Source organism: Monodon monoceros, unplaced genomic scaffold, assembly GCF_005190385.1.
Source record: "Monodon monoceros isolate NGI ecotype Baffin Bay Population unplaced genomic scaffold, NGI_Narwhal_1 Super_Scaffold_20, whole genome shotgun sequence".
Taxonomy (NCBI): Eukaryota; Metazoa; Chordata; class Mammalia; order Artiodactyla; family Monodontidae; genus Monodon; species Monodon monoceros.
In genome coordinates, this window is record NW_021703777.1 from 72,956,022 (window position 1) to 72,969,532 (window position 13,511).

At 36.8% G+C, this 13,511-nt stretch overlaps 1 protein-coding gene across 8 annotated transcripts in view; it reads right to left on the reverse strand.

The window, feature by feature from the left end:
- N4BP2 (NEDD4 binding protein 2) overlaps positions 1 to 13,511 on the reverse strand; it is a 90,914-nt gene that overhangs the window by 40,444 nt on the left and 36,959 nt on the right. For 7 of the 8 annotated variants that reach the window (XM_029234860.1, XM_029234863.1, XM_029234862.1 and 4 more), the window contains 3 exons: positions 11,180 to 11,304; positions 8,476 to 8,564; positions 3,551 to 3,627 (listed from right to left, as the gene is read on the reverse strand). In XM_029234860.1, coding sequence (XP_029090693.1) covers positions 3,551 to 3,627; positions 8,476 to 8,564; positions 11,180 to 11,304 — 291 coding nt within the window. The remainder of the gene's footprint in view (positions 1 to 3,550; positions 3,628 to 8,475; positions 8,565 to 11,179; positions 11,305 to 13,511) is intronic. The other variant, XM_029234864.1, reaches the window with a different exon arrangement.

Genomic DNA, 13,511 nt, shown 5'->3' on the forward strand with positions numbered 1-13,511 from the left:
GCCATACTGGCTATAAGAGATACACCTAAACACAAAGATACTGAAAGGTTGAAAGGAAAACTATAGAAAAAGAAGTAACACTCAAATACTAACTAAAAGAACTGGTATAGTTCTATTTATATTAGACAAATTAGATTTTATAACAAAAGTTAATATTAATAAAAGAAAATTACTAGACAAGGATAAAAGGTTCAATTAGAGTGATATAAAAATCTTAAGCTTATATGTACTTCAAAAAATATCCTCAGTATATTTAAAGCAAAAATGGGCAGAATTATAAGGAAAAACTGACATAATCAACATAATAGAGGGAGATATCAACACCTCTCCCATAGTACATTTTCTCATCCCTCTCTTAAACATTAATCCATCAAGCAAAATTTTCTGAAAAGTAAAGCTACAGATGCGAGCAAAAGAATAAGCATGATTTAATGATATATTAATATACTATAACTGTTATACATTCTTATCAAGCAAATATGAACATTTATAAAAAATTGACAATGAACTAGTAAAACACATCTTTAAAAATATCAGAGAATTAGCATCATACAAACCGCACAATCTTACCTACTGCAGTAAAGTTGAAAACCAATTTTTTTGAAAAGATAAATTTTAAAACCATCTGTTCCAAAATTTAAAACGTAGCTCTAAACAACCCAAGGGTTAAAGAATTAAAGTAACAGTAATGCAAAATAGAAAATAAATGATAAAAAGAAGATATTATATATTAAAATTCTAGGGGCATCTAACATGATACTTAGGGAAATTTATAGCATTAAATGCTCATATTAGAAAATGACCTAGGGCTTCGCTGGTGGTTCAGTGGTTAAGAGTCTGCCTTCCAATGCAAGGGACACAGGTTCAAGCCCTGATCCAGGAAGATCCCACATGCCGTGGAGCAACTAAGCCCCTGCATTACAACTACTGAGCCTGTGCTCTAGAGCCCGAGAGCCACAACTACTGAGCCCACATGCCACAACTACTGAAGCCCATGCGCCTAGAGCCCGTGCCTAGAGCCGAAGCCACTGCAATGAGAAGCCCACGCACTGCAACGAAGACTCAATGCAGCCAAAAAAAAATAAATAAAGCAAAATAGACTTTTTTTTAAGCAAAGAAAGTAGAATAAAAGAAGCAGAAATGAATGAAACATGAAACAAACTTACAATAGAAAGATCAACAAAGCAGAAAGATGTCTATTTGAAAATGCTAATAAAACATCTGATCTCGGGCTTCCCTGGTGGCACAGTGGTTAAGAAGACGCCTGCCAATGCAGGGGACACAGGTTTGATCCCTGGTCCGGGAAGATCTCACATGCTGCAGAGCAGCTAAGCCCGTGTGCCACAATTACTGAGCCTGCACTCTAGAGCCCGCGAGCCACAACTACTGAGCCCTCGTGCCACAACTACTGAAGCCCACATGCCTAGAGCCCATGCTCTGCAACAAGAGAAACCACAACAATGAGAACTCTGCGCACCGCAACGAAGAGTAGCCCCCACTTGCTGCAACTAGATAAAGCCCGTGCACAGCAACGAAGAACCAACAGAGCCAAAAATAGAAACAAATAAATAGGGCTTCCCTCGTGGCGCAGTGGTTGAGAGTCCGCCTGCCGATGCAGGGGACGCGGGTTCGTGCCCTGGTCTGGGAAGATCCCACATGCCGCAGAGCGGCTAGGCCCGTGAGCCATGGCCGCTGAGCCTGCACGTCCGGAGCCTGTGCTCCACAACAGGAGAGGCCACAGCAGTGAGAGGCCCGCGTACCGCAAAAAAAAAAAAAGCCAAACAAATAAATAAATAAATTTATAAAAACAAAAAAATCTGATCTCTGCTAAGAATAATCAAGAAAAAAAAGAAGATACACATAAACACATTAGGGTTTAAAAGTACAGATGCAGCAGAGATGTAAATGGTAAGAGAATACTACAAGAGTTTTAATAAAAAGTTTTTCGTTTTATGTATTTATTTATTTAATTTATATTTTGGCTGCGTTGGGTCTTCGTTGCTGCGTGTGGGCTTTCTCTAGCTACGGGGAGTGGGGGCTACTCTTCGTTGTGGTATGCAGGCTTCTCATTGCGGTGGCTTCTCTTGTTGTGGAGCATGGGCTCTAGGCACGTGAACTTCAGTAGTTGTGGCACAAGGGCTCAGTATTTGTGGTTCGCGGGCTCTAGAGCACAGGCTCAGTCGTTGTGGCACACGGGCTTAGCTTCTCTGCAGCATGTGGGATCTTCCCGGACCACGGCTTGCACCCGTGTCCCCTGCATTGGCAGGCAGATTCTTAACAATTGCACCACCAGGGAAGTCCCATAAACGGTCTTAGTAAATTTGAAAACTTTGGTGTAATGGACAAATTCCAATGGAAACTTCTCACAAAGAAAACAAAGGATCCAGACAGTTGCATAAGTAAATTCTATCAAACATTCAAACTTACATAAACTCAGAAAAGAGAAGAAATACTTCCCAACTAATCTTATGAACCTAAAACCATGATACCAAAACCAGGCAAGACAGGGCAAAGAAGAAAAAACTGTAAGTCAATCTCACTCATTCATACAGATGCAAAAATCCTAAATGAAATACTAGAAAACCAAATCTAGTAATGTATCTAGTAATGTATCAAAATGATAATAAAAAGGAATGAAGTACTGATACATTCTCCAACATGGGTGAACCTTGAAAACATTATGCTAAGTGAAGATGTCAGACACAAAAGGTCACATATTGTATGATCCCATTTATAGGAAATGTCTGGAATAGGTAAATTGATAGAGACAGAAAAGCGGATTAGTAGTTGCCAAGGGAAAGGGGAATCGGGAGTGACTAATAGCAAATACAGGGTTTCTTTGTTGAGGTAATGAAAACATTCGTCAATTAAACAGTGGTGATGCTTGCACAACATTGTGAATATCCTAAAGTTAGGTTGTCCTTTATTTAGTACTGACATTAGTTTAAATTACCATGGAGAAAATACCCTGACCAAAATTAATTTAGGGCTATCTCTAAGGGAATACAGAGCACAAAACAAAATACACTGTATGTCCATGTCCTGAGTTAACATTTTTATCCAAGTCAAACAATCAGAGAAAAAAGTATAACCTTGGGGGGAAAGCAGAGTGGGTAGTGAAAAACCTGGACAGCTACTACCTTTTCCATTTATACCTCCTCACTTCCGTCCAGCATTGTGAGTCACTATGCAGCTACAACAATTTGTCCCTGCCAGTAGCACACGGTTCAGGTTTGCCAAATCCTAGAATCTCTTCTAGTTTCAGATATTGACATTATATTATTAATAAGTAATAAAGTACTGACTATATAAGACAATTGGAATTTTTCTGACTGTTCATTAACAATTTAGGAACAGAAAGACAAATTCTTCACAAACTGATAAAAGAAAGCCTATAGGCAATACAAAATTTGTTATTAATTTTTAAGTGGCGAAGCCGCAATCTAATACATTTTGTTTCGTTCATTATTTACAAGGGGAAAAAAATCTAGATGGACTTTCTATCACTCTCATGAAATTAAAAACACGTTAGATAAACTCCAAGTTTTACCTTGCAAGTTCCTTTGGTTTGAATTTCCACCAGGTATCCGGTTCCCGGAAAAGGACTTTATATTTATGTTTTTGAGACTACATACAAAAAAGACAAATGCATTTTAAAATAATTACTTCCATGAAATTTAATTCATTGTTTCCAAATTCACAGCATGTTAAAACTGAAAAAACCTAAAAGATTATCTAATCTTGATGAGTGTGTTACCTGGTAAAATACACAGTCTCTTTGATCCAGCAATGAACTTCCAGAAATTTATGCTATTGATAAAAACTTATGTCAGAGTGCAGAAATATATATATGGCGAAAGATATCCAGTTCGCCATTATTTGTAACAGCAAAAGAATACAAACAACTTAGTGTCTATTAACATGGAACTGGCTAAAGAAATGAAGATACAGCCATACAGTGAAAATATATACAATGGTTTTAAAAATACTATATGTGTTAATGAGAAAATGTTCTTAATATAAATTGTTAAGAAAGTAAGATACAGAATTTTCACTTGAATAAAAAAGGATTAGTCACACATCTGTATATGTATAAAAACTTCTGGAAAGTTTCTCAAAATTACTATGAAAAGCACCTACCTCAAGGGGATAGGACTTTAGGCATTCTTTTTTATGGTTTGAATACCTACCATAAACATGTACGACTTTTGTAAGTTTAAAACCATCTTAAATGACAGCTCATTCTATTTTTCAAAACTCTAATATGGCTGTAATCTAAAAGCCAAGCCCTATACTTGTGCACTAGACCCATCTTCTCTATCTCAAGGGTAACTGAGTTCAGCAACTCTCCCCTCTGAGGCATGATTAATTTTTCTCTCCCTGCTGAATCAATCTCATCACATTCAGTTATTTCTCCCATTTTACTCTAACCTCTCATCCCCTGACAGCTATCTCCCCATTTTCCTACTCCCATTGCAGGAAAACGTCTCAAATAATAACTATATTCTGTCTCCAATTCTTCCCCTTCTAGCCTCTCAAACCCACTCCAACTGGCTCCTCCATTGAAACTGGGCATGGAAACCATGAATTACTTCCACATTGAAAAATGCTACGGTTAATTCTCACTCTCTTGCCTCTCAGCAGCATTTGTCACAGTTCATCACTCTCTTCTTACACTGTTTTCATTACTATTGCTTTTCCTACTCCTCCAACTGGGTGGGTGTTCTCAGTCCTTTTTGTTAGTCCTTCCCTTTCACCCAGACCTCTTCTCACAATGGAATGGCCCAGACTTAGTTCTTGGTCTTCTACTCTTGATCCACACTCACTTCCTCAGTAATTATCATGCCACTCCTTGGCTTTAAATATCATGCATTAGGTAATGACTCTCAAATATATATTGTTAGCCCAGAATTCACTCCTGAACTCCAAACCCAGAGATCCAATTACCTATTAAACAAACTTAACACAGTCAAACTTAAACTTCTGAAATTCATTACCTCACACCCACCACAAAACTATTCTACCTGAGGACTACCCTGGCAGTCCAGTGGTTAAGACTCTGCAGTTCGATCCCTAGTCAGGGAACTAAGATCCCACATGCTGTGCAGTGTGACCAAAAAAAACAACAAAAAACTATTCTACCTGAATTGAACCCTCTCCATCTCAACTGATGACAACCTCCAGTTACACAAGCCAAAAACCAACCTTGATGTCATACTTAATGCCTCTCTTTCTTTCACATCCACATCAATACAAGAAATTCAGTTGGCTCTACTTTAAAAATATATCCAGAATCTAATCTCTACTCACTATCACCTTTACTACTACCATGTTGGTCTGAACCATGTGATTTTTTACTTTAATTACCACTATAGCCCTCTAACTAGTCTCCCTGCTTCCATTCTTCCCCACTCATAAGTCTATTCTCAATGCTGCACTACAGTGATCCTTTTAATAGTCAGATCATGTCACTACTCTGCTCAAAACCCTGTTATGAACTGAATGATTGTGTCCCCTCAGATCCCATATGTGGAAACCGCCATCCCACCATGTGACTGTGTTTGGAGATAGGACCTTTATAGAAGTAATTAGGGTTAAATGAAGTCAAAAGGTTAGGGCCCTAATCTGTTAAGATTAGTGCCCTCATAAGAAGAGACACCCTGGGGCTCCCCTGGTGGCGCAGTGGTTGAGAGTCCTCCTGCCGATCCAGGGTACATGGGTTTGTGCCCCGGTCCGGGAGGACCCCACATGCCACGGAGCAGCTGGGCCCATGAGCCATGGCCGCTGAGCCTGCGCGTCTGGAGCCTGTGCTCCGCAACGGGAGAGGCCACAACAGTGAGAGGCCCACGTACCGCAAAAAGAAAAAGAAGAGACACTGGAGAACTTGCTCTCTCCACCATGTGAGAACACAGCAAGAAAATGGCCACCTGCAAGGGAGGAAGAGAACTCTCACCAGAAACTGACCCTGCTGGACCTTGATCTGGGACGTCTAGCCTCCAGAACTATGAGAAAATTAATTTCCTCTTGTTGAAGCTACCCAGTCTATGGTTTTTTTTTTATGGCAGCCTGAGCAGACTAATGTATCTTCCACGTCACCCAAGGTAAAATCCAAAGTCCTCACAGTGATCTATGTATGAGCCCTTACATAATCTGCCCTACCATCTTCCCAACCACCATTACATCTCTGACCTCACCTCCCACTATTGATCCTCTCAGCTTTATGACAAGATGCCAAAGTGGTCATTGCTATTTTCTGTCATTCTGACAGAAAAGTCCAAAATTCAACCCAGACACCAAGGTAGGTAGTGACATAACACCCTGTAATGAGCTTACTCACTTCCATCTCCTCACCTCAGCACCAAATTTCATACAAATGATTCAAGGCCTGGCAATAGCCCAGGTCTCTAATTACCTAAAGGGGTATCATACAGCTGTTAGGATCAAATTAATTTTAAATTCATGCATACACAAAGAGAAAAAGAGAGACTATCAATTTAAAGACTTTTTCAACTCCCATATCAATAGGCAAACCTTAAAAATATGTTACATTACTCAAGAGGATTCTGACTTAGGTCAACCTCTATGATAGCCCACAAGGGACAATATTGCTTTGCCATATATATACATACATACACACACACACACACACACACACACACACACACACGTTTTGCCAATTGCCACTAGGCATATTTGACTGCTCCCTATTTATCTCTTACTACTTTAGCTACTTTTGTAAATGACAGTCAAGATGATAATAGACTGTTTACTCTATTCCACTCCCCTACAGCTTTCATTATCTTACTACCAAAAGAAGCAAAAAGTGATCCTCTTCTCTATAGTAATTCCTTCATCTACTTCTTTATGAAGACAAAAGCATTTGCCATCTATGAAGCAGGAGTTCTTTATACTTCTAAGTAGAGTTGCAAAGAGTCAAGGAATCAATACTGGAAAAATAGCTTCATATTTTCAATCATTATATAATAAAAAAGGGGAAAGAAAACATTATAGAAGGCTGAAGCCTAAACGAAAATCAGAAACACATAATTCAAGGACTTCTTTGTTTTCTACATAGGAAAGTAAAGTGGTTTTTTTCCTATTTTCATAGGAAAATAAAGAACTTTCTAAGATGAGAGCAGGAAGCTAAGAAAAACCTACAGAGGAGTTAAGTAAGGTTAAGGGGGAAGCAGGTCCCAGTGGTGAATATATTAGTCTAGAAACTAGAAACTCCTAAGGCCAGAAAGCAAACTGTGTGTGATTTTAGTGCTCCCAATGCACTAAAATCAAGTCTTTGTTCCCTCTACTGCCCTGCACAGAAGTAAAATCTCACTTGTTCAAAGGACACAATTTTCTTCAGAAAAGTAAAGAATCATACCTTGTACTTCAAAACAGTACAAGTGCACTGGGCACAGCAATGGGGGTATAAGTTGGATGTGTTAAGAACATAAATCAGCAAGTACAATATTTACTAACTAAAGAAACAAACTGAGCTTCAATGTGCCAGATGTGCTAATCTTGGGGTAATAAAACAAACAATACCCATACTCACAAAAGCTTCACTCATCAATTTACTCAATGAATATATATATTAACTATATGCCAAGCATAGTGCTATATTCTGGAGATTCAATGATGAAAAAAATGATAGGCTTACCCTCAAGAAAAATGGATAGCTTAGAGCTAAATTCAGCCCATCAGCCAGTATTTGTACAACCTAGGAGTTAAGAATAGTTTTTGTGTGTGTGTGTGTTTTTATCTTTAAAAGGTTCTTAAAAGAGAATATGCAACAAAAACTGTGGCCTGCAAAACCTAAAATATTTACTATCTGGTGCTTTCTAGAAAAAAGTTAGTCAACCCATGGCCTACTGATAAAAACCGTGTGCTTAATACTATGACAGAAGTAAGCCAGGGTGCCAGGAAAGCAGAAAGAGTGCCCAATTCAGCTTTTTAGTAAGTGAATGAAAGCTAACTTCCTGAAAAAGCTGACATCAAAGCTGGACAAAAAAGGAATCCAGCAAATTTGGAGAACTGAAAATAGCTGAATGTACAGAATTTTGAATTTCTCAGAATAGCAAAATTTCAAAAGAAATTTGGGGACTAAGAAAGAACCAGCAAATTTTGATTCTGCCAAGTAAAAGCAATAAGAAAATGGTTGTGTGTGTGTGTAGACACACACATACATACACATAAATACACACAAACATAAAATTATAATTTAATACCACTATCTTTTCATAAAAGACATCAAAAAACAAAAACAATCTCAGAATTTAAAAACTGAATCTCAAAATTTGAAAACTGAATAAATTTAGTTTTATGGAAAAACTATTCCTATTTTTCTCATTTTGCTAAAGGCCAGAGAAAGCTCAGTTACATACAGTCCAAGGACTGTTTGCTTGAGATTCACTTGTGTAATTAACATCCCCCAATAATTTCAAACCCACTATTAGACTTATGACAATTCATGGTACAAACCAAAGCAACATATGGCTTCATTTCCCATGCCTGTAGATTTGTATTATCTATTATTATAGGAGATACCTTCTTCTCAAATGCTTCTTTTGCTGAAATACAAACAGAAAATGAGAAATCACTTTTAGTAACAATATTAAGGATTATCTTGATATTTTAAAAATCTGATCTTGTTTTCATAATTTGAAAATCATAGATATGTGCTAATTTTATTCACAACTCTATTTCTAAATACTATTTTGAATATATAAAAAATTAAAACATAGGGAAATGTTGAATAATAAATAATAAATAATAAAATTATAATCAGAGAAATTAAATAAAAACTGTCTGATTTTAGTTTGACGTGCATGTTACATGTATAAATAGCATAAATGGGGAAAAAAGCTATCATTAAAAACAATATCATACCATGCTAAAAGCAACATGGTATTCTGGATAAGATTCTGGATACCATGAATCCAGAATCTGGATTCTGGAACAGAAAAGGACTTTTGTAGAAAAACTAAAATCCAAGTAAAATCTGGAGTTTAGTTAATAGTAATGTACCAATGTTAATTTTAATTTCTCAGTCTTGACAAATGTACCATAGTTATATAAAATGTTAACATTAGAGCCAAATGGGTGAGGGGTATAGAGAAACTCAATATTGCCTTTGCAAACCTTTCCATAAATCTAAAATTATTCCAAAATAAAGTTTAAAAACAAAAAATATAGGCAAACACGCATACACATGACAAAAAACAAGATGTCTTGATTTGAAATAAGCAATTATTATATGTCTTGTGCAAGAGATTTTCTTATAAAACTGCCTTTTTTCCCAAGGAATTAGACCATTCAGGGAATTAATGATGAGCCACAATAAATAAGCCTTACAAGGAAAATATTTGGAAGTTTTAAAAGTTCTGTATACTCTCTTATAACTCAATAATAAAAAGACAAATAATTCAATTTAAAAATGGCGAAGATTTGAATAGAAAGCTCTCCAAAGGAGATAAACAAGTAGCCAACAAGCACACAGAAAGATGCTCAACATCATCAGCCATCAGGAAAATGCAAATCAAAACCACAACATGATACCACTTCACACCCACCAGGATAGCTATAATCAAAAAGATAGATAATAACATGTGTTGGTAAAGATATAGAGAAGTTGGAACCCTCATAAACTGCTACTGGGAATGTAAAATAGTGCAGCTGCTTTGGAAAATAGCTTGGCAGTTACTAAAAAGGTTAGACATAGACAGGCATGTTCATAGCAACATTATTCATAATAGCCAAAAAGTGGAAACAACCCAAATGTCCATCAACTAATGAATGGATAAACAAAATGTGGCAGATCCATATAATGGAATATTATTCAGCCATAAAAAAGAATAAAGTACTGATACTTTCTACAACATGGATGAACCTTGAAAAACGTTATGCTAAATGAAAGAAAGCCATTCACAAAGACCACATATTATATGATTCTACTTGTATGAAATGTTCAGAAGAGACAAACCTATAGAAAGAGAAAGTAAAGTAGTAGTTGCCTGGGGCTGGGAGAGAGTTGGGGAGAAATGAGGAGTGACTGCTAATGGGTATGAGGTCTTTCTGGAGTGATAAAAACGTTCTAAAATTGATTGTGGTGATGGTTGTACAACACTGAATATGCTAAAAACGATTTGATTCTTATCTCATTCAATAAAGCTTTTTAAAAAAAGAGTTCTGCCAATTAATTTCATATCATCATTGTTGCGGTTGTTGTTATAGAAAGGGCACACTGAACTACGGCTAAGCACTTTTCATTCTCATTTAACCTTTACAAGAATCCTGGGGGTTTAGTATTATTAAGCCCTTTTACAGATGAAGACACTGGGTCCTGGAGAATATAAATAACTTGCACAAGATCACACAGCTAGTAACTGGCAAATCCAAGATTGCTCTTCATCACATCACACTGTTTATTTTTGTGTTGGTATTCCTGAGTTTTCACTTCAGTATTTAGTTCAAGAATGAATATAGAAAAATTTAACAATGTCTAAAGATGACAAACTCAAGAATAGCCTTCACAGTGCATTTATCGTAAAAGAAACACTAAGTAAAATATTGTCTATATGTCTTAATAAGAACTTCACACATAAAACTCTATCCATAACTAAACATTTCATAATAAAACCATCTTCAGTGAATAGACAGTTGCACTAATAAAGAAATTAAGGTTTTACCTATGATCTCCCTGCAGGTTCAGTTTGAGGAGAGTCATTTTTACATTCACACTATCCTCTATAAAAATTAAGCCAATCTAGGCAAGACTAGTGATTAACAATGCAAATTCTATTTTAGGAAACAGGAACCAGAGCCAGAAAACTGTAACCATCTTGAGCTATTCAGAGACCAGCACAGAAAATCTGACTTACTATATATACTTCTGCAAGATAACCCACTGACTAAATAAAACTTAAACATGTTATGCAATGTTCTAAGCTATTCTATAAAACTTAGCTCATTTAATTCTCATAACAACTCTATGAGACTACCTCTTTCACTTACTATGTAACATTAGAATTGTTATAATTTTACCTATATTATATATAGTTATAATTTAGAATTAAAGATAATTATAACTTTTAAAAGTTATACGTCTCTCAAAATACAAACACTAAGTAGATTTTTTTCTTTATATTCCTCTTAATATTACGCATCATCTGATGTCTATTCTTACCACGATTCTGGTTCCATTCATGTGCTTCTCCTAAGTATTTTACATCAAACTGGTATTGTCCATTTATGTAAAAATAATCATCAGTACTAAGAATGACTCCACTTGGATTATCCTCTTGCAAAGTCCTGTGAATGATAAATGTAATTATTTTCATTCATTTTTCTTCTATTTAAATTCTCTCTCCTAATTTTTGCAAGGTCTTAATCCGAATTAAAAATTCAAGTATTGGACTTCCCTGGTGGCTTAGCGGTTAAGAATCCACCTGCCAATGCAGGGCACACGGGTCTGATCCCTGGTCCAGGAATATCCCACATGCCGCAGAGCAACTAAGCCCGTGTGTTGCAACTACTGAGCCTGTGCTCTAGAGCCTGCGCACCATGACTACTGAATCCTGCGCGCCTAGAGCCCGTGCTCCGCAACAAAGAGAAGCCACCGCAATGAGAAGCCCGTGCACCGCAACAAAGAGTAGCCCTCACTCGCCGCAACCAGAGGAAGCCCGTGCAAGGTAAAGAAGACGCAACACAGCCAAAAATAAACAAATAAATTAATTTTTTTAAAAACCGACTTAAAAATTCAAATATTATTATTTAAAAGAATGAAAATATTTTATTATTCAAACAAATCACACTAGAGGGACTTCCCTGGTGGTCCAGTGATTGAGAATATGCCTTCCAGTGCAGAGGATGCAGGTTTGATCCCAGGTCAGAGAACTTAAGATCCCACGTGCCGAGGGGCAACTAAGCCTGCGCGCTGCAACTACTGAGCCTGCATGCTCTGGAGCCCATGCGCCACAACTAGGGAGAAGCCCATGCACCGCAACAAAGAGCCCGCGTGCCACAACGAAAGATCCCGTGTGCCACAACTAAGACACAACGCAGCCAAAAATAAAATAAATAAATAAATAAAATATTAAAAAAAAAATCACACTAGAAATCCTCTAAGCAGAAGTTTGACCCCCAGGTATACTGACCTGAGGCAAGGCTACTTTGCTTTATATACTATAAAGGTTTGAAAATTAACACATTTTAATTATCAAGAAAACCAGACAACTGCAAATGCTTCAGAACTCTTATCAGTCACAGGCAATCCCCTCATCTGGTCACTTGATACACACTGATCTACCTTACCCACTCTAAGTGGAAGGTCACTTCCCATTAGGTGAGTACCTTGATATTCAACCGATCTTCAAAAGTAGATGAAGCTCTTTGTATATTGCCATAAATTTAGTGAGTATGCCGAAAACATCCAAAAATATAATGTTAATAGACTATTAATTTAATCTGTTAAATTATACAAAGTTAAGATAGTTTTGCGGGGCTTTTCTGACATCTCTTTCTTTTGGCCATGCTGCGCAGGTCGCAGGGGATCTTAGTTCCCCAACCAGGGATCAAAGCTGTGTCCCCTGCAGTGGAAGCACAAAGTCTCAACTACTGGACCACCAGGGAAGTCTCCCATCTCTCTTTCTTGACTCTGGAATTTATCTTCTATGTAATTGAGATACGTGCAAAAACTAAGCAAACAGAATCCACAGAGACATAACAATGCTACCCTCTTAACCATTTGTAAAATATCACCATTTATCCTCTCCTAAAACATGTATAAATATTCCTGAAGTTAAAATATACTTTTAAATTAATTTTTATTGTAGTATAGTTGATTTAAAATGTTGTGTTAGTTTCAGGTGTACAGCAAAGTGAATCAGTTATACATATATCCACTCTTTTTTAGATTCTTTTCCCATATTAAAATATACCTTTTGAATTTAATTTTTATTAGTATCTACTAAGTGCCAGGCACTGTTTTAAGCACTGAGCATACATCAGTGAATAAAAACAACAAACATTCTTGCACTCATGGAGCTCACATTCTGGTGAATGCTCACTTGATCCCACTTCTTAAGACTCCTACATTTACCCTCTTCTCCTTTATCTCTAAGTCTTCCCCTCTGACACTTTAATTCCTCTTTTCCCTTTAAATGTGTATACATCTCAGCTATCTTTTAAAATTGTAACCACACTTTAAGGACCCCTTTTTCAACTATTACCCAACTTCTCTCCTTCCCTTAACTGCTTTAGTATAAATGCTTTTTTAAGGTCTTAAGGTCTTCCACCTTCCCAGCGCAACAAAATTGTTTTTCAAGATATCCATTCATGACCTTCTTTCCAATAAATCCAAAAGCTGTTTTTCATCTTTCATTTTCCTTGGGCTTGCATGCTAGCTTAATACTGTGGACTGTTCTCTCTGAGAAAACTCAGCTTCTATGTCTCTGTACTTCCCAGTTATTTCTCTCTATTCATTCAAAAATTATTAGTAAGCTCTGACTTTGTGACAC